General features: G+C 44.0%; 1 protein-coding gene across 1 annotated transcript in view; it reads left to right on the top strand.

Annotated features, from left to right (window-relative positions):
* The first annotated feature begins 291 nt into the window (after positions 1-291).
* Txlng (taxilin gamma) overlaps positions 292-24,269 on the top strand; it is a 64,188-nt gene continuing 40,210 nt past the window's right edge. The window contains exon 1 of the mRNA XM_070040813.1: positions 292-506. Within this exon, the coding sequence (XP_069896914.1) occupies positions 405-506 (102 nt within the window). The 5' untranslated portion in view covers positions 292-404. The remainder of the gene's footprint in view (positions 507-24,269) is intronic.

Here is a 24,269-nt window from a genome sequence, read left to right as displayed (position 1 = left end):
GAGACATCAACTCCGGAAACTACAAATCCCAGTAGGCTACGCGCGCAGCAGAGTGGGAACTTCACAGCTCATAATGTAGCTTAACACTCGAATCCCCCACAATCCGGGCCTGTAAGCGGTGGTCGTGCAGCCTTCTGGGACTTGTAGTTCGCTCCCAAGTCCCTCTCCCGGTTAGCGCAGACTCGTGGGGCCTCGGTCTGCCCTTCGGCCCTAGAAGAAGCCCAACCCAGCATTCAGTGCTCCCCACCCCCATCTCCCGGTTTTCCCTTGGGGGCAAACCTCCTCCTGTCACGTGGAAAAACTCCCATGCTGTGATTGGCTGTGGTAATCAGGGGCGGAGCGCAAGGCCCTGCGAGGTTCCTTGCCCCTGGTCGGGCCGCTTGTTTGGCTGCTGCCGTCACCTCATGGCGACGCGGGTTGAGGAGGCAGCGCGGGGAAGAGGCGGCGGCGCTGAGGCGGCTGTCGAGGCCGGACGGGGTGGACGGCGACGCAGCCCTCGGCAGAAGGTCGGTCAGAGGGACTCCTTCATGTTGTTGAATCGGGAGTATACTCGGGTTACCTTTTTTCGGGGTCCACCTCTTCACTCTCCCTGGTTACCTTTAGCCACGGGACGAACATCCGGCCCTTTTCCCTCCCGGGGGGTGACGACAGTGGGAGCAGGTGGGGGGGGATGCGACTGGGATGGATGGGATGGGTAGGGATGATGGTTGGGGCTTGGGGATGCAAGGCACTTGGGGGGGTGTTGAAGGAGAGCAGTATACACCGCGACTGAGGGGGTAGGTGTGCAAAGCGGGGGCGCGCCAGGTGTGACAGCCACGTGCGGCCGGCCGGCGCCGCGGGGCCCCGGACGCCAGGTGTTCTCTCTCTCTCTCTCTCTCTCTCCCTCGCTCCTAGCCCCTGCGGTCATGATGCTCCGGGCGCTGGACGCCGCTGTCTGGGGCTCCCTGAGGTTATAGGTTCGCCCACTTTGCATCCGGCAGGTGCGCAGGGTGCGCTGCGGGTTGCACCCGGGTTGTTGAGGCGAGGCTGTTGCGCAGTAAGATAACAGAGCGGGAGCCGGGGCTGCGCTGCGCCCCCCTCCCCCCGCCCCTCTCCGCTCCCCGCCACTGCGCGGGCGGACGGGCGGTGAACGCTGCGGGACTGAGTGGGGAGTGGCGGGGTGGGGGGGCGCTTGGCCCTTAGGACCTAGGCCCCCGGGGTTCGTTCGTCTCTGGGCACTGTGGGCCTTGGTTACACGTGTGGTCGGGGTAGGGGAGGGGATGCTGAAGAATCTCGTGACCCCCCCCCCCCAGTCGGGAGCAGCAGCATCTAATAGCCTTCCCAGCCCTCCAACTCCTCACCTTTTCTTTTCTTTTCTTTTCGCTTTCTTTTTTCTTTTCTTTTCTTTTTCTCCTTTTTAATTTGGTAAGGGAAACTTGAGCGCCTCCCCGACTTGGCCTTTGGTCTTTCTTCATCTGGGAGGCAGGCTGGACGGTTCCCCTTGCCTTACTTGACTCTTGTCAAGGAGTTTTCAATGTCTCCCTGGATACAGGAAATCGAGACCTCTTTCAGAACGGGAGAATTCCACTTGTTCTGGAGCTCAGTGGGTGGAGTTTGAGAAAGATTGCACAAGGAATGGGGTACTGGGCTTTTGGAAAACCCTGGGACAGAGAACTGTGGGGAATGGGGCTGAGAGGTAGAATCCCCTCCCTTTTTCTTGCAGGTGAACATTTGTTAAGATGTCTTGCTTGATCACTCAGGGCTATTTCATATTACTTAATTATGTATTTGGCTAATCTTAGAAATCATTCCTGTATGAAATTACGAAATAATATTTTTCCTAATGCGATTCATGAACTTCAAAAGGGAACAAAGGTCTGGTTTACATTTGAGCAAAGTGTCAAGAATTGGTTTTTGGGGCCAGGCGTGTTTCTACGGTCAGGTATTTTCATGTCTCTGCATGAGAAGTTGGTACTACTCAATTATCTCCCTCTCCTCACTCTCTCCTCTTCCTTCTTCCCCCACTCCTTTCCTCCTTCTTCCCTCTCTCTCCTAAAAGAAAGATCTAGTACTTGTAGAACTCAAAAAGCCAGGGACCAAATGTACTTTAGGGATTCAACACTGTCATTCTGGACACTTGACTATTCCCCAAGGGTAGAAAGCCAATCTCAGTGTTTGATTTCATAGGTTCCCCAGGGGAGAACTCAGATAAAAGGCTATTGCAATTGAGGACATAAGTTCCCTTTTATGCCACTGGGATAAGGACAGAAAGTCATTGAATTAGGAACTGAGGTTTAATCAAGTAGTATTTTAAACTACCCCATAAGAGGTAATGACCCTTGGAGGTACAGAGCTTTTTTAGTATCTCGATATGAATAGTCATATGTGTCTGTTGTCTTGTCTGCTTTAATTACCTTGTACTCCTTTTTTATTTTCTTCTTTTTTTTTTTTTTTGTTTTTTGTGTTTTGTTTTTTTGTCGGTCATGGGGCTTGAACTCCGGGCCTGGGCGCTGTCCCTCAGCTCTTCAGCTCAAGGCGAGCGCTCTACCACTTGAGCTACAGCGCCACTTCCGGTTTTCTGGTGGTTTATTGGAGATAGGAGTCTCACGGTCTCTCCTGCCCGGGCTGGCTTTGAACCGCGATCCTCAGATCTCAGCCTCCTGAGTAGCTAGGATTACAGGCGTGAGCCACCAGCGCCCGGCTTCCTTTTTTATTTTCTTCTTTGAGACTATTTTTCCTTTTGATTTCAACCGACTTTGATATGAAATTGAAATGCACAGCTAAATACCAGTGTTTGAATTTTCACTAAAAAATAGGGCATCGTATCTGCAGAAATAATTTTTGAGTTATTCTTTATGACCTCCACCTCCCCCCCCCCCACACACACACATGGAGCTTGAACTCAGGGGCATGGGGACTAGGACTAGCTGGGTTTGCCTGCTCACCTGGCTGTCTCCCACTTGAGCCATGACACCAGCCCAGCTTTTTGCTGGTTATTTTGGAGATGGAGTTTCCCAAACTTGTCTGCTGGGCTGGCTTCAAACCTCTGATCTTCCAGTTCTCAGCTTCCTTGAGTAGCTAAGATTACAGGCATGAGCCACCTGTGCCCGGGAGATCCTTATTATAATTTCCTCCCAGTCACTAACTTGAGAAAATATTCCTATTTGTAACTTCTACTCTTTGTTTTTCAGGAAGCAGAAATAAAATTTAGCAAATTAGGGTTTTGAAATATTGAAGGAATTAAAAGTGACAATCATTGTTTGGTTCCATTATGGAACTTAAAAGTGAGGAAAATTGGAGATGGGCTTTTTTTTTTTTTTTTTGGTTGGTTGTGGGGCTTGAACTCTGGGCTTGGGCACTGTCCCTGCACCCTGCACTCTTCAGCTCAAGGCAAGCACTCTACTGCTTGAGCCACAGCGCCACTTCCGGTTTTCTAGTGGTTTATTGGCAATAAGAGTCACAGACTTTCCTGCCTGGGCTGGCTTTGAACCGCAATCCTCAGATCTCAGCCTCCTGAGTAGCTAGGATTACAGGCATGAGCCACTGGCGCCCGGCGAGATGGGCTTTCTTGGTTCTCGTTTGAATCATTTTTGGTTGTTTTGAGACAGGGCCTCACTTGGATTTTGTGGTCTCAGCCTCCTGAATGCTGGGATTAATGGAATTACAAGCCTATATCACCACACCTTGCTTTTTTGAAACAGGTTCTCTCCATGTTGCCCAAGTTGGCCTTGAACTCCTAGGCTCACTTGCCTAGTCACTCTTGACCTGCTCAATTAACTGGCTTCATTTCATAACTACATCCAATTGAATGGTCTCTTAAGGTAACTTTTTTTTTTTCCTGAAGGTAATGTTACAGTACATTTTTTAGAGGTCTCTTGAGGGATTTCTACAACTGTGCTGATATAGTAGCTATGAGCTACATGTAGCTAAGTTGGTTAAAGCTAAATAAAAATGAAGAATTCTGTTTGTCAATCCTACTAGCCACATATCAAGTGTTACAATAGCCAATATGGCTAGGTATCTGTATTAGAGCAGATCTAGAACATTTTCATCATACAGTTATATTGGACAGCATTGTTCTAAAGATAAAAAGATCATTATGAAGTATTTGGGGGAATTTTTGTTTTAGACAATCAAGCACATTCATATTATTTTCTAAATTCCTGTGTAGAATTTATTTTTGAGTTGAGTTTGTGTGTGTACGTGTGCATGTGTGTACATGTATGTGTGTACATGGGTATGCACTGGTACTAGGGTTTGAACTCGAAGCTTGGCCACTGTCCCTGAGTTTTCTTGTTCAAGGCTAGTGCTCTACCACTTGAGCCACAGCCCCACTCCTGGTTTTTTGGTGGTTAATTGGAGATAAAGTGTCTCATTACCCTAGCTAACTTCGAACTGTGATCTTCAGATGTCTGCTCCCTGAGTAGCCAGGATTATAAGTGTGAGCCACTCATGCCCAATTTATAGGTTGAGTTTTAAGAAAACTAGCCCCACATTTTTGATTGATTTTTATGCATGTTCATACATGTGTGTATGCTGGTACTGGGGCTTGATCTCAGGTTCTGGGTGCTGTCCCTGAGCTTTTGTGCTCAAGGCTAATGCTCTACCACTTGAGCTACAGCTCTACTTTTGTTTTTTTGGTAGTTAACTGGAGATAAGATAGTCATGGGCTTTCCTGCCCAGACTGACTTTGAACCATAACCATCAAATCTCAGCTTACAAGGGCATTTGGCTATTTATTTATTTAATTTAATTTTTTTTTTTTGCCAGTCCTAGGGCTTGAACTCAGGGCCTGTGCACTGTCCCTGAGCTTCTTTTGCTCAAGGCTAGCACTCTACCATTTGAGCTACAGCGCCACTTCTGGCTTTTTCTGTTGATGTGGTACTGAGGAATCAAACTCAGGCTTCATGCATGGTAGGCAAACACTCTACCACTAAGCCACATTCTCAGCCCCTTGGCTTTTTATTTAAGGAAGAAAAAAAACTCCACATTTTTTTTTTTTTTTAGCAGTTTTTAGGTTTACAGGCTAATTTAGTAAGAAGTATAGACTGTCTACAAGTCTCCACACATACTCCTTTCTTTCATTTACATCTTGGACTAGCATGATAATTTTGTTGACATTCTCCAAGTAGCATTGATGCCTAAGCACTAAGCCTATAGTTTACAGAGTTACTCTGACAAGTGTATCATAATATGACTTCACCTAGTCATCCCTCTTTTTCCCTATACTACTGGGCCCCCTAATCTTTTTCTTTGTTTCTTTTTGAGATTAAAGTCTTGAAATGTATACTCTTATTTTTTATTTTTGGGTCCCGTCGTGGGGACTGAACTCTGGGCCTGGGCGCTGTCCCTCAGCTCTTCAGCTCAAGGCTAGCGCTCTACCACTTGAGCCACAGCGCCACTTCCGGCTTTTTTTTCTGCTTATGTGGTGCTGAGGAATCGAACCCAGGGCCACATGCATGAAAGGCAAGCGCTCTACCACTGAGCCACCTTCCCAGCCCGAAATGTATACTCTTAAAATGTAGCCTGCAATATTTCCCTCTCAGCTTCATGAGTATTAGGATGAGCCAGCTATCACTGGTCTTTCTCTTTAATCTATAATTTTGACTCCCAGAATGTCTAAGCTTGATCTTTTTTTTGCTAGATTTTTTTTGTCTTGAGAATGTTTAAAACTATTTATTATTAAATTTATTTTTAGTTCTATAAACCATTTGGAAGGGTAAAATATATGTTAATTAAGCTCAACTTAACAAAATTATACATTTACAATAGTGCCCTATAGCTTTTTATGGCATAGTTGCACATACATTAATTCTCAGCATTAGTCAGATGCTATGGAGAAGATTGAGCGGCTGTCCTTGCCCACATTTACTGATGACAAACTGCTCAGTAAGGTCAAGTGATTTGCCCAAGGGGTGAAGCTGAGTCTGGAACTCAGTACCCTTTCATCTTCCTTACAGTAATAAGTAGTTTAGCAGTGGTAAATAGTGTAGATTTTAGAGTCAAGACTCTTGGCTCGCTGCCACTTAATAGCTATGAAATCTTGGGCAAGCTTCTTAATATATAAGTTGGGTTATCTATAAGGTGGGGATGATGCTAATGCCTCTCACATTAGGATTATTCTGAGGAATAAGAATTGATGTGACATTAGGCATAGTGCAGAGCACATAAAATTTTACATGGCTTGGAGGAAGGTAATACATAAGATGTATCTCTTGCTTTTAGGGTGTCATTAATTTTGTTTTCCAGCTTTTTATATTCTCCCCTCTTTCCAGACTCTGTGCTTGATATAATGAAGAAAAATCAGTCAGGATTAGCAAGAGTGTGGGGTAGGACGAAGCTATTTTATTAAATCTTGTCTTTGTCAGTTTGTTGAATTTCAACTTTTCTGCTATAGATATTGATAAGTAGCAAAATGATCTTGTGTTTGCAACACTGTTTTCTAACTTTATTTTTATTTATTTATTTATTTATTTATTTTTGGGTCCAGTCGTGGGGCCTGAACTCTGGGCCTGGGTGCTGTCCCTCAGCTCTTCAGCTCAAGGCTAGCGCTCTACCACTTGAGCCACAGCACCACTTCCGGCTTTTTTCCTTTTGCTTATGTGGTGCTGAGGAATCGAACCCAGGGCCTCAGGCTTGCAAGGCAAGCGCTTCTACCACTGAGCCAACTTCCTAGCCCTGTTTTCTAACTTTATTGACAAGCTTTGGTAAATTTCACTTTATGAGAGTCAAACAACAAAAGTGATGAAAATAAATCAGATACAGCACATTCCTCTAACAATACCACAGTTTTTATTATTATGTCACAATTATTAATTTAGTCATTTGGGAGGTTTATTTGGTAGTACTAGGGTTTGAACTCAGGGCCTCATGTTTGCTAGGAAAGCACTCTACTACTTGAACCACACCTTCTGCCCTATTTACTGACTTTTATATTGTTTGTCTGTGTATTTGATTTTTGTGTCTGTACCAGGGTTTGAACTCAATACCTCACTTTGCTTGGCTTTTTTTTGGGGGGGGGGTCCGGTCATGGGGCCTGAACGCTGTCCCTCAGCTCTTCAGCTCAAGGCTAGCACTCTACCACTTGAGCCACAGTGCCATGTCTGGCTTTTTTCTTTTTGCTTATGTGGTGCTGAGGAATCGAATCCAGGGCCTCATGCATGCAAGGTAAGCGCTCTACCACTGAGCCACCTTCCCAGCCCCAATTGCTTGGCTTTTTTTGCTCACTAATTGCTGCTCTATATTTGAGCCATGCCTCTAGTCCATTTTTTATGCTGGTTTATTGGAGATAGAGGCTCTCAGATTTTCCTGTTCGGGCTAGTTTGAACCTCAGTCCTTCAGGTCTCAGTCTCCTGAGTAGGAAGGATTATAGTAATGAGCTACCAGCTCCTAGCTTCCTCTCCCATCTTTCCACATTTCTTGAGCATAGTAAAGGTCAATAATATTGAATGGGAGCAAAACTTTGAGGGAGGTAAAAGGAGTAATAGTTTTTGGTCAACAAATTATGTAGGCTGGGGTTGGATGATTAGGGATATGGCAAATACATTGTAATTGGGGTGGTGGTGGTGATGTTTGGTTGGTTGAGCCTTATAAACTTATTACCTCTTTTTCATTTAAGCCTTATGATATATGATTTACAAGGTCTGCTTTGCGGATAGCTCCCTCCAAAGGTACCTGCAAATGAAATGTGAAAGGTAAAGAGTTTAAAGAGACCTTTTGAAACTTCAAGTCCACACAGCCTGGTGTTAACAAAGAGCGGAAGTGGTTGAGTAAGTAGGACACGTGAAAAGAAGGCTTGGTGTTTATTTCAAAGGTACATCGGGATTGGCCTATGTGGAGCTGAGAGTGACTTCATAAAATTGGGACAATGATGTTCCACTTAGGTAACCCATAAAATAGAGGACCATTTTTACATCTAGGAGTCTGTGGCTTGAAGATACCACAGACAATGTGACCTAGGCTCTGCTCTTCAAAATGGGTCAGGCCTAAGTGTATATCAGTGGCTTTGGGCATAATCAAACTTGCTTGTTTTTTTCTTGCTGCTAGGATAGGCGTTTAGGCTAATTGCAGAGAATCTTTGTGTTAAAAGAGTTTTAGAGCTAGAAATGGCTTGTAAGTAGAGTCCAGCAGCACCTTTTGTTTTGTGTATTTATTTTATCAATTTTTTATGATGCTGAGGCTCAAGCCCAGGGATTTTGGACATTCTGGGAATGTTCTATCACAGAGCTATATTACCAGTCCTTGCTTTTTTTCTCTTTAGCATTTAAAAATTTTTGTGGAAACTACTGGGGTATGTAGTCAGGGCTAGGTAGGCAAACTTGAGCATACCCCAGCCCTTTTATTGCTCTAGTTATTCTTAGATTGAGTCTCCCATTTTTATTTATTTATTTATTTGGTCATGGGACTTGAACTTGGCCTGGATGCTGTCCCTAAGCTCTTTTTTTTTGTTGTTGTTGGTCATGGGGCTTGAACTCTGGGCTTGAGCACTGTCCCTCAGCTCTTCAGCTCAAGGCTAGCTCTCTACCACTTGAGCTACAGCACCACTTCTGGTATTCTGGTGGTTTATTGGAGATAAGAGTTTCACGGACTTTCCTGCCCAGCCTGGCTTTGAACCACATTCCTCAGATCTCAGCCTCCTGAGTAGCTAGGATTACAGGCGTGAGCCACCTGCGCCTGACTTGTTCCTGAGCTCTTTAGCTCAGGCAAGTGCTCTACCACTTGAGCCACAGCGCCACTTCCAATTGTCTGATGGTTAATTGGAGATAAGAGTCTCGACTTTCCTTTCCAGGCTGGCTTTGAACCATGATCCTCAGATCTCAGCCTCCTGAGTAGCTAGGATTATAAGTGTGAGCCACTGCTGGTGCCCGGGTATGTCTCCCATTTTTTATACTATGATCCTCTGTGTATGTATGCTTCCCACATAGTTGGGATTATAGGCATAAGCCACCAAGCCTACCTGGGTCCTTGTTTTTTTTTTTTTTGCCAGTCCTGGGGCTTGAACTCAGAGCCTAGGCACTGTCCCTGAGCTTACTTTTTCTCAAGGCTGGCACTCTACCACTTGAATCACAGTGCCACTTCTGGCTTTTTCTGTTAATGTGGTACTGAGCAATCGAACCCAGGGCTTCATGCATGCTAGCCAAACATTCTACCACTAAGCCACATCCCTAGCCCTAGGTCCTTGGTTTTTTTTGTTTTTTTTTTTTTTTTTGGGTCTGGTCATGGGGCCTGAACTCTGGGCCTGGGTGCTGTCCCTCAGCTCTTCAGCTCAAGGCTAGCACTCTACCACTTGAGCCACAGTGCCACTTCCGGCTTTTTCTTTTTGCTTAAGTGGTGCTGGGGAATCGAACCCAGGGCTTCATGCATGCAAGGCAAGCACTCTAACACTGAGCCACTTTCCCAGTCCCGGTCCTTGGTTTTTGAGACAGTGTTTTGCTTTGTAGCCGATGCTGAACTCCATCTTATAAAGGCAAATGATGTACACAGTCTAAACAGATACTATCAATAAACACCCAGCATTATTACCCACATCTATTAGAGAGCTTATGAGTTTCAGGAAGTGGTGTCCTAACTAGACCTTTTCTAGACCCTTTTGTACATTCTGGCTTTACTAGTGTATGAAATCAGGGTCTGTGGTCTATTAGTTTAGCACTGCCTTGCCCCTCTTTTCTGCTCATTAAATTTTTAGTGCTTTCTTCTCTATGTTCTTGGTCCTCTTACTCAATGTGATGATTCCCCTGGATCATTTAAAATTGTTTTTATTGTAATTATAAAGTTGACATACAAAGGGGTTAAAGGTTACATAAGTCAGGTAAAGAGTACATTTCTTTTTTGGACAGTGTCACCTCTTCTCTCATCTGGATCATTTTTGGTGCCAACAGATGGTAAATTGGGCCACCCCAGAACTTATGTTACCCTCAGTTTATGTATGTATCTATGTATGCCTGTACGCATCCTCTGTATTAACCTATTACTGCATAACAAAACATCCCAAATCTAGAGGCTTAAATCAATAAGCACTATCTCACAACCCTTGTATTTATAGACACCAGGAGTGCCTTAGCAGTGCTTCTGCTTTACAGTCTCTCATGGGCTGCAGTCAAGGTGTCTAGCTGAGCCCCAGCCTCTCCTGAAGGTCCCATGGTAAGAGAACCCTCTTTTGAGCCTGCTCACAGGGCTGGTGGAAAGACTTACTTCCTCATGAGAGGAATTCAGTTTTCAAGGCCTTCTTGAATTCCTGGCCCTGTTGCTTCACTATAAGGCAACTCACAAAGTGGCAGTCAGCTTCTCTTCAAAGGAAACAAGAGAACCCAGACAAGTAGTTCTTGTGTTTATATCTTAGTCTCCCCTTCCCCCTCAATCCTGGGGCTTGAACTCAGGGCCTGGGCACTGTCCCTGAGCTTTTTTGTCAAGGCTAGCACTCTACCCCTTGAGTCACAGCTCCATTTCAGGCTTGTTTTGGTGCCTAATTGGAGATGAGAGTCTCCAGCCCAGGCTGGCTTCAAACCACAATCCTCAGATCTTAGCCTCCTGACTTGCTGGGATTACAGGCATGAGCTATCAGCATCTGGCTATATGCTAGTGTGTGTGTGTGTATGTGTGTGTGTGTCTGTGTCTGTGTGTGTGTGTCTGTGTGTGTGTGTGTGTGTGTGTGTACGTACGCGCATATGTGCGTGTGCACATGTGTGTGCTGGTTCTGGGGCTTGAGCTCAGCCTGTGTGCTGTACCTGAGTTATTTTGCTCAATGCTAGCCCTCTGCCACTTGAGCCACAGCTCCATTCCAGCTTGTTTTGGTGCTTAATTGGAGATGAGAGTCTCATGGGCTTTCCTGCCCAAGGTGGCTTTGAACTGCAATCCTCAGATGTCAACTCCTAAGTAGATTGGATTACAGATGTGATTCATCAGCTCCTGGCTTATATCCTAGTTTTAAAGGCAACAGTATCACTTTTGCCATATTTATGCATAAGAAGCAAGTCATTAGTTCTTAGCACATATTCAAGGGGAAGGGATTAAACAAATAGAAGGACTGTTGCAGCTAAGGATTTTGGGTGACCCTTTAACAGGCTGTCTACATACTCTCGAACTCAATAACTCCCAATTTCTAGAAGGGAAATAATCAAGGGCCAAGGATGTAGCTCCATGATAGTGTGATTGACTGGCATGCATGACTCCCTACGTAAAGAGGTTTTTTTTCTTTTAAAGGAAAGCCAGAGCAAATGGCTTGCTGCACTTAGTGGCTTACACCTGTAATCATAGAACTTAGTTGGGCAAGAAGATCATGAGTTTGAGGCCAACCAGCTTAGGGTACAAAGCAAGACCCTGTCTCAAAAAACACACAAAAAACAGATGAGTACAAAGATACACAAATAATACTGTTCATTAAAATCATGTACAGAGCCAGGCACTGGTCACTCACACCTATAATCAGGAGGCTGACATCTGAGGATAGCAGTTCGAAGCCAACCTGGGCAGGAAAGTCCTTGAGACTCTTTATCTCCAATTAACTGCTAGAAAACTGGAAGTGGTGCTATGGCTCAAAGTGGTAGAGTATAAGCCTTGAGCAGAAAAAGCTGAGGGACAGTGCCCAGACCTTGAGTTCACAACTGACCTTCCCCAAATCATGTCTAAATCATACCCATCTGGGCTGGCTAATTTGATTACCACATTTCCAGTCACTAAAACATGACCTAGAAGGATATTTTAAGTACATAAGAAAGCATTTGCAATATAATAGCAAACAAGTTTAAAAAGCAGACCTCAAAATCATTGCAATATGGTTCTAATATTCAAGTAAAGAGAAAAAGAAACCACTTTTTAAATTATTTATTTTTCTTCTTTTTTTGCCACTCATAGTACTGAGGAGTCGAACCCAGGGCTTCATGCATGCTAGGCAAGCACTCTACCACTAAGCCACTTTCCCGGCTTCATTTAAAAAAAATTATTTTGGACATGGAGCTTGAACTCTGGGCCTGGGCACTGTTCCTGAGCTTCTTTTTTTTTGGGGGGGGGTCCGGTCGTGGGGTCTGAACTCTGGGCCTGGGCGCTGCCCCTCAGCTCTTCAGCTCAAGGCTAGCACTCTACCACTTGAGCCACAGTGCCACTTCCGGCTTTTTTCTTTTTGCTTATGTGGTGCTGAGGAATCGAACCCAGGGCCTCAGGCATGCAAGGCAAGCGCTCTACCACTGAGCCACCTTCCCATCCCTTCCTGAGCTTCTTTTGCTCAAGGTGAGTGCTCTACCACTTGAGCCACAGTGCCACTTCTGGCTCTTTTTGAGTAGTTTATTGAAGATAAGAGTCTTACGGAGTTTCCTGCCTGGGCTGGCTTTGAACTGCAATCCCTAGATCTCAGCCTCCTGAGTAGCTAGGATTATAGGCCTGAGCCACCAGTGCCTGGCTAGAAACCACTATTTTTAAACATTTTGGAGCATCCTTGAGTAACTGGGTTGCAGGATTCTCATCTCGTTTCATATTTTTTCTTTTGTTTTGGAGTTGTGGGTATTGAACTCAAGTCCTTATACTTGGTAGGCAAATGCTCTACTACTTGGGCCATACTTCCAGCCCCTTTCCGTACTGGTTATTTTGAAGGTAGAGTCTAATTATGACTCACCGAACTTTAATCCTCTTATTTCTGTTTCCCAGGACCATGGGGGGTGACAAACATGCACTACCAAGCTTAGCCATTGGATAATATGGAGTCTGATGGGGCTGGGAATGTGGTTTAGTGGTGGAGTGCTTGCCTAGCATGCATGAAGCCCTGGGTTTGATTCCTCAGTACCACATAAGCAGAAAAAGCTAGAAGTAGTGCTGTGGCTCAAGTGGTAGAATACTAACTTGGAGCAAAAGAAGCCCAGGAACAGTGCCCAGGCCCTGAGTTCAAGCCTCAGGTCTGGCAGAAAAAAAAAAAAGATTGAGTCTGATTAACTTTTTGCATTGGCTGCCCTTGAACCACAGTCCTCTGATCTCTGCATCCCGAGTAACTAAGATTACAGGCTTGAGTCATTGCACCCAGCTTCGTTTCCTTCTTTATACTTCCTGCGTCCTCATAATTTTCTATGAGTTATATGTATGACTTTTATTAGAAAAGAAAAAAAAGGATGCTTTTTAAAAGTTTTCAAGTTTTCCATTCCCTGAATAGTGATAGTGTTAAGCTTTGCTCAGCAAAATAAGCAGAAAGATGGAGCAGAACCCAGCCTCTGTGTGAACTTAGCTGCTAACCAGTGATGTTCTGAGGCAGAGCGAGGGAAGAGGATCAGGCTGCAGGTCACAGATATTGTGCCACTGTGCTTGAGGACAATGTGGCAAGTGGCCATGCTTGGTGGTGTAACTGAAAAATGATGCCCCTCTCTCTGGATAGACACAATCCCAATCCAGGATGCACAATTTGGTCAGCAGACTGGGAATTAGATGTCAGCTCTAGTCTTCTTCAGCCAGCATCTTTTGTCCTTGTCCTGTGGGTCTATGCTTCAGAGAGTCAACCCAGCTAGAGAGACCTCAGATCCTGAATGTGAGAGGTCAAAATTTGAGCTTGCTCATACTAGATTCGCATATCACCTTTCCACAGCCATACCCACTTCTGACTATGGGCAGTCATTACTAATACCACCACTTCTTAGAAAAGGACACACCCATGATATGTGACCCCAGGCCAAAGAACAAAGAGGGAGTGGGCAAGGCCTGGAAGAGGAGTCTCTCGAGGCCTCTTCAGGACTTCTGCCTTCCTGTTCATACCCAGCCTCAAATAACAATTCTGACGTCTCCCATCTTGCTCCTTATCACCTGTTTAGAGTTTTCCTGTCTTTGAGTTGGACCAGAACTTCTCTTCTACTTGCTTCCTCTATCCAAAGGACAAGTGGCAAACAGGCAGGCCAGTGGCCAGTGGCTAGTGGAGGCATTGGTGGGGGCTTTCTTTCTTGGGTATTTGTTCTTTGCCAGGTACAGCTGAAATTTTCATGCTTCTTATTAGAGGTTTGTCCTCAGCAGGCATTATTAGCCCTTAGTTTCTGATAAGCATGAGGTTTGGTAATGGCAATAATTGTCCAAGGCTATACAGCCAAGAGACCAGCAAGGCTGGGATTCTGAGTTTGTCCAATTAGTGCCTCTGGCCACTCCCTCCCACCTTGCCCTATTCACGGAGCTTCCACCACTCTTAGGACACAGATCAAGGCAGCTGAGCTGCCAAGGCCTGGGTAAGCATATAAATGCATTCCTTCCCATGGGCAGGCAGGCAGGTGCAGGTAGGGGCAATAAAAACTGCCTTATGAGCTGGCAATGGTGGTTCACGTCTATAATCCTAGCTACTTGGGAAACAGATTTGAGGATCGCAGTTTGAAGCCAGCCCAGGCAGAAAAGTCCTTGAGACTCTTTATTTCCAATAAACTACTCAGTAAAAGCTGGAAGTAGCAACGTGACTCAAGTGGTAGAGTACTATCCTTGAGCGAAAAAGCTCAGGAACAGCTTCCAGGTCCTGAGTTCAAGCCCCAGGACTACAAAAGCAAAACAAAACAAAAACCTGTCTTAGGATCAAGCACTGTGAGGGTAGAGTCAGCTTTCACTTTGTACCAATCCTAGAGATCTATTATTTTTATTTTTTTTTTATCTTGGTCCTGAGACTTGAATGCAGAACCTAGGTACTATCCCTGATCTTTTGCGCTTATGGCTTATGCTCTACTACTTTGAGCCACAGCACCATTTCCAGGTTTTGGTAGTTATTTGGAGAGAAAAGTGTGAGGGACTTTTCCTGCCTGGGCTGGCTTTGAACTGTGATCGTCACATCTCACTCAGCCTCTTGAGTAGCTAGGATTACAGGCATGAGCTACTGGCACCCAGCTATTACTTTCTTTTTCTGAGACCAAGTTTTGTACCTCAAGCTGACCAGAATTCATTGTGTAGCCCAGGCTGACTTCAAATTCTTTATCATCCTATCTCAGGCTCCTGGATCCTGGGATGCATTATAGGCAAGTACCACCCTGTCTGCCTCTTTTTTTTTTTTTGATCGGTTGTGGGGCCTGAACTCTGGGCCTGGGCGCTGTCCCCTAGCTCTTCAGCTGTAGACCAGCACTCTACCACTTGAGCCTTAGCCCCACTTCCGGCTTTTTCTGCTTATGTGGTGCTGAGGAATCGAACCGAGGGCCTAATGCATACAAGGCAAGTACTCTACCACTGAGCCACTTTCCCAGCCCCACCTGTCTGCCTCTTTGCTTCCAAACTATGTCATTCCTCAGAACTCTGTCATTCTCTGGCTTCACACATTTTATTTTTAGAGTAATGGTTTTATTGAGAAAAAGTTAATATGTGGTAATATTTACCCACTTAAACCAATTCAGTAACTTTTAGTGTATTTACAGAGTTGCGTGACCATCATCACATCTATTCATTTATTTAGTACCGGTCCTGGGACTTGAATTCAGGGTCTTAGTGCTGGGCCTGAGCTATTTTATTTTATTTTATTTGTTTCTGGGTCCTCAAGGCTACCATAATACAACCTGAGCCACAGTTCCGTTTCTGAATTTTTGGGCGGTTAGTTGGAGATAAGAGTGTCACAGACTTTCCTGCTCTGGCTGGCTTTGAGCTGTGATCCTCATATCTCAGCCTCCTGAGTAGCTAGGATTATAGGTCTGTGCCACTGGTGCCTGGCCATTTATATATTTTTAACATAACCTGGGAAGAGTACTCTCTTTGGAATGTTGCAAAGATAAGAATTCAATCTGTGCTTTCTTTCTGTGTCCTAGGTTCATGACTGTGGGCATAGTATTGTATTCTTTAATGAATGGCTTAATAGAAACAGTTGAGATCTCATCTGCTTCTGCATTCAGTCTGTGGTACTATGTCATTTAAGGTGAAGTATATGAAGACATTTTGGGCTTGTACAAATTTGTAGTCTAAAGAGAGGACTATGATAGCCTTTCTGGATAATTGTGGAAGCTTTTTGATTTGACAGATCTGTTTTGTATATCCCTTCCCCCATCCATAAAAGTTTTTTTTTTTTTTTTATAATACTGAGGGTGGAACTCAGGGCTTCATACATGCTAAACATGTACTCTAAGCCCTGTCTTACATGCAGTGGATCTTTTTCTTTCCATGCATCAGTTTGAAATATCCATAAAAGGTATTAGTTTATGTACTGAATTGTGTTGTTCTGCCACATATTGACACATTTTGGCAAATAATACTGAAACACCCCCCTTCCCTGTGTATATTGGTGAGGAAGAGAGAATCCTGACATAGTTTAATGCCATGGCCTTGATTTGCTAAGGAGCCAGCCAGCTTTGTTACTGGACGTAGCTTTTGCACCATCAATACATGATGATCATTGTACATAATGAACATGCAATCTGCCTTAATCTTTTGGAAAGTATGTTTTATTTATTGATACTGTGGATCCAGCTTTATTTGTGCGGGCTTTGGTGCTGTTCTTGAGCTTTTTCTATCAAGCCTGGTACTCTGTCACTTGAGCCATAGCTCTACTTCTGCCTTCCTCCCCTCCCCTGTTTTGTTTTTTTTTTTTGCTGGTCCTGGGGCTTAAACTCAGGGCCTATGCACTATCCTTGAGCCACTTCCTGCTCAAGGCTAAGACTCTACCACTTGAGCTACTACAGTGCTACTTCTGGCTTTTTCTGAGTAATGTATTGCAGGTAAGAGTCTCATGTACTTTCCTGCCCATGCTGGCTTTGAACTGTGATCCTCAGATCTCAGCCTCCTGAGTAGCTAGGATTACAGGCGTGAGCCACTGGTGTCTGGCAACTTCTGGCTTTTTGATGGTTAATTAGGGATAAGAGTCTCTTGAGGGGCTGGGAAGGTGGCTCAGTGGTAGAGCGCTCGCCTTGCATGCCTGAGGCCCTGGGTTCCATTCCTCAGCACCGCATAAGCAAAAAGAAAAAAGCCAGAAGTGGCGCTGTGGCTCAAGTGGTGGTAGAGTGTCAGCCTTGAGCTGAAGAGCTGAGAGACAGCGCCCAGGCCCAGAGTTCAGGCCCCATGACTGGACCAAAAAAAGAAAAAAAAAAAAAAGAGTCTCTTGAGTTTGTCTGTCTGGGCTAGCTTCAAACCATGATCCTTAGAGCTCCGCCTTCTGAGTAGCTAGAACTGCAGTTGTAAGCCGTGGGCACTTACTGCATGAGTTCATTTTACAAGGGAGGGAATTCATTGTGATATTTCCATTCATGTATACAATATACTTCATCAGCCTTATCCCTCTATCATTCCCAACCTTATTCTTGTTAGTAGTGTATAGTTTTATTCTCTTTTTTTTGTGCCTGTACTTGTACATAGTAGAGTTGTTTGTTGATGCAAATCTAGGTAAAAAAAAATGCTGTCTTACTTTGATTGACATTCTTCTTTGTGTTTCTTTTATTATGAACAAGATTGAAAATGTTTTTCCTATATTTTACATATTTAGTTTTTTAATTGTGATCTGATTTTTAGCAAATGATTGAAAATTAGGTCTCTTGTCTTATTTGTAAGGGCTTCCTGTGGTCTTTGAGCTAGTCTGAAGTTTCAGTTACTATTTTGTAAATTGATCTTCTTTTTTTCCCCACATAGATCTTGAAGTTTTTGAAAGGCCCTCTTCATGGCAAGGTTATAAAAAATTATTTGGGGACTGGGAAGATGGCTCAGTGATAGAGTGTTTGCCATGCATGAATGAGGCCCTGGGTTCAATTCCTCAGCACCACATATGCAGAAAAAGATGGAAGTGGTGCTGTGGCTCAACTATTAGAGCGTTAACTTTGAGCCGAAGAGCTGAGGGACAGTGCCCATGTCCAGAATTCAAACCCTACAACCAAAAAAATTTTTTTGGAATTACTGTAGTTCTTTGTGATTTTTCATTTTTTCATGGTTCAATTTGGTATATCGAGAAGGATGAGATAGGATACCACTTTGTCCCTACCATTATGGTTCAGGACATAGTCCAAATCATTTATTTCCTTTACCAATTTGAAGTGATACCATTTTAAATATAATAAATTTTATGTATGAGTCTGTGATCTTGTCTTTTTTTTTTCTTTTTTTGCTGGTGCTGGGACTTGAACTTGAGGCCTTGTGCTCTTGCTTGGCTTTCTTACTCACAACTGGCTTTCTACCATTTGAGTCACACCTTCAGGTCAGCCTTTCTTTTGTACTAGTCCTGGGGCTTGAACTCAGGGTCTGGGCACTGTCTCTAAGCTGTTTTACTCAAAGCTAGCACTAGTATCACTTGAGTCACAGCTCCACTTTCTGTTTTTTGGTGGTTCATTGGCGGTAAGTATCTCAGCTGCGAGGCTTTGAATCATGATCCTAAGATCTCAGCTACCTGAGCAGCTAGGGTTACAGGCATGAGCCACTAGCATTCGACTCAGTCCAGCTTTTTGCCGGTTAATTGGACTTAGAGTGTCTCAGATTTTTCTGCCTGAGCTGGCGTCATACCATGATCCTATAGTTCAGCCTCCTGAGTAGCTAGGATTTTAAACATGAGCCACTGCTGCCTGGATTATATAGATTTTAATCATTACTCCATATCTGATCAATTGTAGACATGTGTTAGAGATAAGCACTGTTATATTTTAATGACCCCTTAATAGATTTTTATATTATTTCATTTTATTTTATTTTTATTTTTTGTTGGTCGTGGGGCTTGAACTCTGGGCTTGGGCGCTGTCCATGCGCTCTTCAGCTCAAGGCGAGCGCTCTACCGCTTGAGCCACAGCACCTCTTCTGGTTTTCTAGTGGTTTATTGGAGAGAAGAGTCTCACAGACTTTCCTGCCCTGGCTGGCTTTGAACCGTGATCCTCAGATCTCAGCCTCCTGAATAGCTAGGATTACAGGCATGAGCCACCGGCTCCCAGCTTAGATTTTTATTTTTAAAGGCCAAAATTGTGGTTTTGTAGCAGTATTGTGTTACTAGTATTTTATTTTATTTTTTTTGGTTGGCCATGGGGCTTGAACTCTGGGCCTGGGCACTGTCCCTCAGCCCTTCAGCTCAAGGCGAGCGCTCTACCACTTGAGCTACAGCGCCACTTCCAGTTTTCTGGTGGTTTATTGGAGATAGGAGTCTCACGGTCTCTCCTGCCTGGGCTGGCTTTGAACCTCGATCCTCAGATCTCAGCCTCCTGAGTAGCTAGGATTATAGGCGTGAGCCACTGGCGCCCGGCTAATTTTTTTTTTTGGGGGGGGGGGTCCGGTCGTGGGGCCTGGACTCTGGGCCTGGGTGCTGTCCCTCAGCTCTTCAGCTCAAGGCTAGTGCTCTACCACTTGAGCCACAGTGCCACTTCCAGCTTTTTTCTTTTTGCTTATGTGGTGTTGAGGAATCGAACCCAGGGCCTCAAGCATGCAAGGCAAGTGCTCTACCACTGAGCCACCTTCCCAGCCCCAACTAGTATTTTAAAGAGACAAGATCTTGCTGATGTTGCCCAGATTAGCCTTTTTTTTCTTTTTTTCTGTCGGTCGTGGGGCTTGAACTCTGGGCCTGGGTGTTGTCCTGCCACTTCCTATTTTTTGTATATATTTTTTATTGTAAAAATATTGTATAGAGGAGTTACAGTTACATGAGTAAGATAATGAATACATTTCGTATGAGCATTGTTACCTCTTCCTTTGTTTTTCCCCAACCAATCCTTCCCTCTCTGCCTCCCCAACTCCTCCCCCTCCCAAGTTGTAAAGTTCATTTTTAACCTAGTGTCTTTTACGTGTCATTGTTACAATGGGTCAACCTGTATCCTTATTTCAGCATTTTGTTATTTCCCTTCCCCTCCCCAAACTCTATTCTTTTTTTTTTTTTTTTTTTTTGGTCGGTTGTGGACTCTGTCCCTCAGCTCTTCAGCTCAAAGCTAACGCTCTACAACTTGAGCCACAGTGCCACTTCTGGCTTTTTCTGCTTATGTGGTGCTGAGGAATCGAACCCAGGGCCTCATGCATGTGAGGCAAGCATTCTACCACTGAGCCACCTTCTCAACCCCTCTATTCTTTTTTTGGTCGGTCGTGGGGCTTGAACTCTGGGCCTGGGCGCTGTCCCTCAGCTCTTCAGTTCATGGCTAGTGCTCTACTGCTTGAGCCACAGCGCCACTTCTGGTTTTTGAGTGGTTTATTGGAGATAAGAGTCTCACGGTCTTTCCTGCCCGGGCTGGCTTTGAACCGAGATCCTCAGATCTCAGCCTCCTGAGTAGCTAGGATTACAGGCATGAGCCATCAGCGCCCAGCTCTATTCTTTTTTTGTTTGTTTGTTTTTATTGTGAAAATACTGTACAGAGGGGTTACAATTACATGGGCAAGATAATGAGTACATTTCTTATCAAGCATTGTAGCCTCCTCCTTTGTTTCCCCTTCCCATCCCTTCCCATCTTCTCCACCCCCCCCCCACCCTCCACACACATCCCTCCCCCCCCTCCCCCCCCCCCGCCCCCGCACCAAAGTTGTAAAGTTTGTTTTCAACATAATGACTTGTACATCTCATCACTGCAATGGGTCTGTTCTTTTTTTTTTTTTTTTAATGCCAGTCCTGGGGCTTGAACTCAGGGCTAGGTGCTGTCCCTGAGTTTGTTTTCTCAAGACGAGAGCTCTACCACTTGAACCACAACTTCACTTCTGTTTTTTTTGCTGGTTAATTGGAGATGAGTTTCACAGACTTTTCTTGGTCTGGTTTTAAACTGCAGTCCTCAGATCTCATTCTCCTGAGTAGCCAGATGTGAGCCACCAGCACTCAGCTTGTACCTTTATTATTTTTTTTAAAGGTTCTTTCTTCTACTTTTTTGGGGTCCGGTCGTGGGGCCTGAACTCTGGGCCTGAGCGCTGTCCCTCAGCTCTTCAGCTCAAGGCTAGCGCTCTACCACTTGAGCCACAGTGCCACTTCCGGCTTTTTTCTTTTTGCTTATGTGGTGCTGAGGAATCAAGCACTCTACCACTGAGCCACCTTCCCAGCCCTCTATTCTTTTTTTTTTTCAGTTGTAGAACTTGAACTCAGGGCCTAGGCCCTGTCTTAGAGCTTCTTTTTGCTCAAGGCTAGTACTCTACCAGAGAGCCACAGCACCACTTCTGGTTTTTGAGTAGTTAATTGGAGATAACAGTCTATTGGAGATAAGAGTCTAATGGACATTTTTGCCCAGGCTAGCTTTGAACTGCGACCCTCAGATCTTGGCTTTCTGAGTATCTAAGACTACAGGCGTGAGCCACCTGCACAGCTCTAGTCTTTTTTTTTTTTCAGTTGTGGGGCCTGAACTCAGCAATTCAGCTCAAGGCTAGTGCTTTACCACTTGAGCTACAGTGTCACTTCCAGCTTATTGTGAGTAGCTTATTGGAGATAAGAGTCTCACAGGGACTTTTCTGCCTGGCTGGCTTCAAACCGTGATCCTCAGGTCTCAGCCTTCTAGTAGTTAGGATTACAGGCATGAGCCACCATCGCCCAGCTGAATTTAAGACTTTCAATATTACCTTGTGTGTTTTTTCCTATTTGAATTAGGTTTAATGTTTGGCATCAGTTCATTAACTCTAAAAGCAAAAAAAAATTCCTCTTAAAGGATTAATTTTTTCCATCAGACAATGTGGTAAATGCTTGTAATCCCAGCATTTGGCAAGTAAATTTTGAGATCAAGGCCAGTTTTGGCTGTATAAGACCCTATCACAAAAACAGAACAACAAAAGATTAAGTTATAAATAAATTAAAATATTTCAGGCACATTATTAAAAAAAAAAACCAACAACAAATCATGAAAAACATAATGGTTTTTATTGTTGTTATGCCAGAGGAGGATGGCAGGGCTTCATGTTTGCCGTGCTAGGTAAGGGTTCTATCACTTTTTTTTTTTTTTTTTTTTTTTTTTTTTTGTCGGTCGTGGGGCTTGAACTCTGGGCCTGGGCGCTGTCCCTCAGCTCTTCAGCTCAAGGCGAGCGCTCTACCACTTGAGCTACAGCGCCACTTCCGGTTTTCTGGTGGTTTATTGGAGATAGGAGTCTCACGGTCTCTCCTGCCCGGGCTGGCTTTGAACCACGATCCTCAGATCTCAGCCTCCTGAGTAGCTAGGATTACAGGCGTGAGCCACCAGCGCCCGGCTTCTATCACTTTTTTTTTCTACTTTTCAGCCTCTGAAAAGCAATGTATCTTTTTATATGTGCCAATACCAGAGCTTGAACTCAGTGCTTCATGCTTTTGCTGGGCCTTTTTGCTTTAGGCTGGTGCTTTACTACTTAAGCCATATATCTCCTTCGACTTTTTTGTTGGTTAACTAGTAATAAGAGTCAGATTTATCTGTCTGATCTGGCTTCAAACCTTGATTCTCAGATTTTGCACGTGTGTGTGTGTGTGTGTGTGTGTGTGTGTGTGTGTGTGTGTGTGTGTATTGGAACTTGAACTCAGGGCTCGGGTACTTCTTCACTCAAGCCTGATGCTCTGTCACTTGAGCCACAGCTCCACTTCTGCCATTTGGTGGTTCAATTGGAGTTGAGAGGCTCTCAAGTTTGTCTACTCTGGCTAGCTTTGAACTTCTATCTTCAGATGTCAGCCCCCTGAGTGGCATGAACCACAAATACCTGGCCAAAGCAACCTATCTTTAATCTTTCTCCCTGTAGGAAAAAAAAATTCTTGATATATTGTGAATATATATATATATATATATATATATATATATATATATATAGTGTGTATATATATATTTTTTTGTAACAAAAACCTTGTTAAAGTAAAATATTCAGAAATCATATGCAGATCTTAAGTATATGGACTTAATGAATTTTACGGTGGGCATCTATGTTAGGCCTTCCAGATCAAGAACTAGAATTTCATCAAACATCCCAGAAGCTCCTACCCCTAGTGATTACCATGATTAGCCTAGACTATTTTGATATATAAATAGTTTCTTCTAGTTGGCACTATTAGCACAACATTCCCCCAAAGTTAGGTCTGAAATTTATCTTTGTTTGCTGCATCAAGCAGTAATTCATTCTCATTACTGGATAATATGGACATAGTCCCACTTATCCATTCTTCTTTTGCTAGAAATTTGAGTTGATTCCATTTTAGGGCCATTATGAATAGTATTGCTTTAAACATTCTTGGCTTTTGTGTGCACATATGTACAGACGGGTAAATTCCAAGGAGTAGAGTTAACTGGGTTAGAAGATATCCATCCAAATTGCCAAAGAGTTTTTAGAGTGGCACTGCCAGTTTGTTCTTCCAGAAAAGCACAGTGCTTAATTTAAACATTAGACTGTAGATGATCATGTTTCAGTTTCCTTTCCATCCTTTCTTCCTCTGATATTTTGAGTACTTTTTATTCAATTGAATGTGTTATAACTTGAAATAATAAACCTCTGCTCTCCCATTAAGTAAATGAATACATAAATAATTTGGGGTTGGATGCCAGCAGCTCATGACTGTAATCCTAGCTACTTGGGAGGCTGAGATCTGAGGATTGAGGTTCAAAGGCAGCCTTCGTAGGAAAGTCTATGAGACTTTTATCTAAAACAAACAAACAAACAAAAAAACAACCAGAAGTGGTGCTGTGGCTCAAGTGGTAGAGCACTAGCATTGAGCAAAAAAAAAGGTCAGAGACAGAGCCTAGGCCCTGAGTTCAAGCCCCAGGACACACACACACACACACACACACACACACACACACACACACACACACACACACACACACGCACGCACACGCATGCACGCACGCACGCACGCACGCACACACGCACCCGAACAAGAACATTACACGTTGAAATAAAGGTATATTTACCACACATACTATTTGTATTATTAATGACAGGGTGAATTAAAATGTCAATCTCAAAATTTCTGTGACTTAATAATGGGAGGGAAGTGTATTACTTGTTCCTTAGTAATCCAGTGTGGGTTTTCTTTGCAAGCAGGGTAGTTTTTTTTATATGCTTTAGGAACCCAGGTGACCTATCTTGTAAACATATTAGTGACCTCTGCATTCAGCCAGAGTGGGTAAGAGAAACAAAACATTTTCTAAGCATCAAAATCTGGTTGAGAAGTGACAGTCACCAACTCTGCTCACATTCTGTTGATGTGGATGTCATGTGTGGGAATCTCATCAAGATGTTGGGGCTGAGAAATGTCCTTGACTGGGCATTTGTCTTGCAGGTGCCAGCTCCACAGAATTTTAGGGCAGCTAGCTTCTGGTGGAAAGCTAGCTAGCTAACTCTACTGTCCTAAGCTCCTTGAGGATAAGGCTAGAATGGGGGACAGTTTAGTTTTGAAATGGTACCAATTATAACAGTGAATTTTTGTAGGGACATAAGTCTAGATTTATAGCTGAATAACATTGCTTGCCACCTTTGGTACTATATAACTATATGCTTAAAACATTTCTATTAGC

This window comes from Dipodomys merriami, unplaced genomic scaffold (genome assembly GCF_024711535.1).
Source record: "Dipodomys merriami isolate MVZ:Mamm:240054 unplaced genomic scaffold, mDipMer1.0.p SCAF_3, whole genome shotgun sequence".
NCBI classification, from domain to species: Eukaryota; Metazoa; Chordata; class Mammalia; order Rodentia; family Heteromyidae; genus Dipodomys; species Dipodomys merriami.
This window is presented reverse-complemented; position numbering and strand designations above follow the sequence as displayed.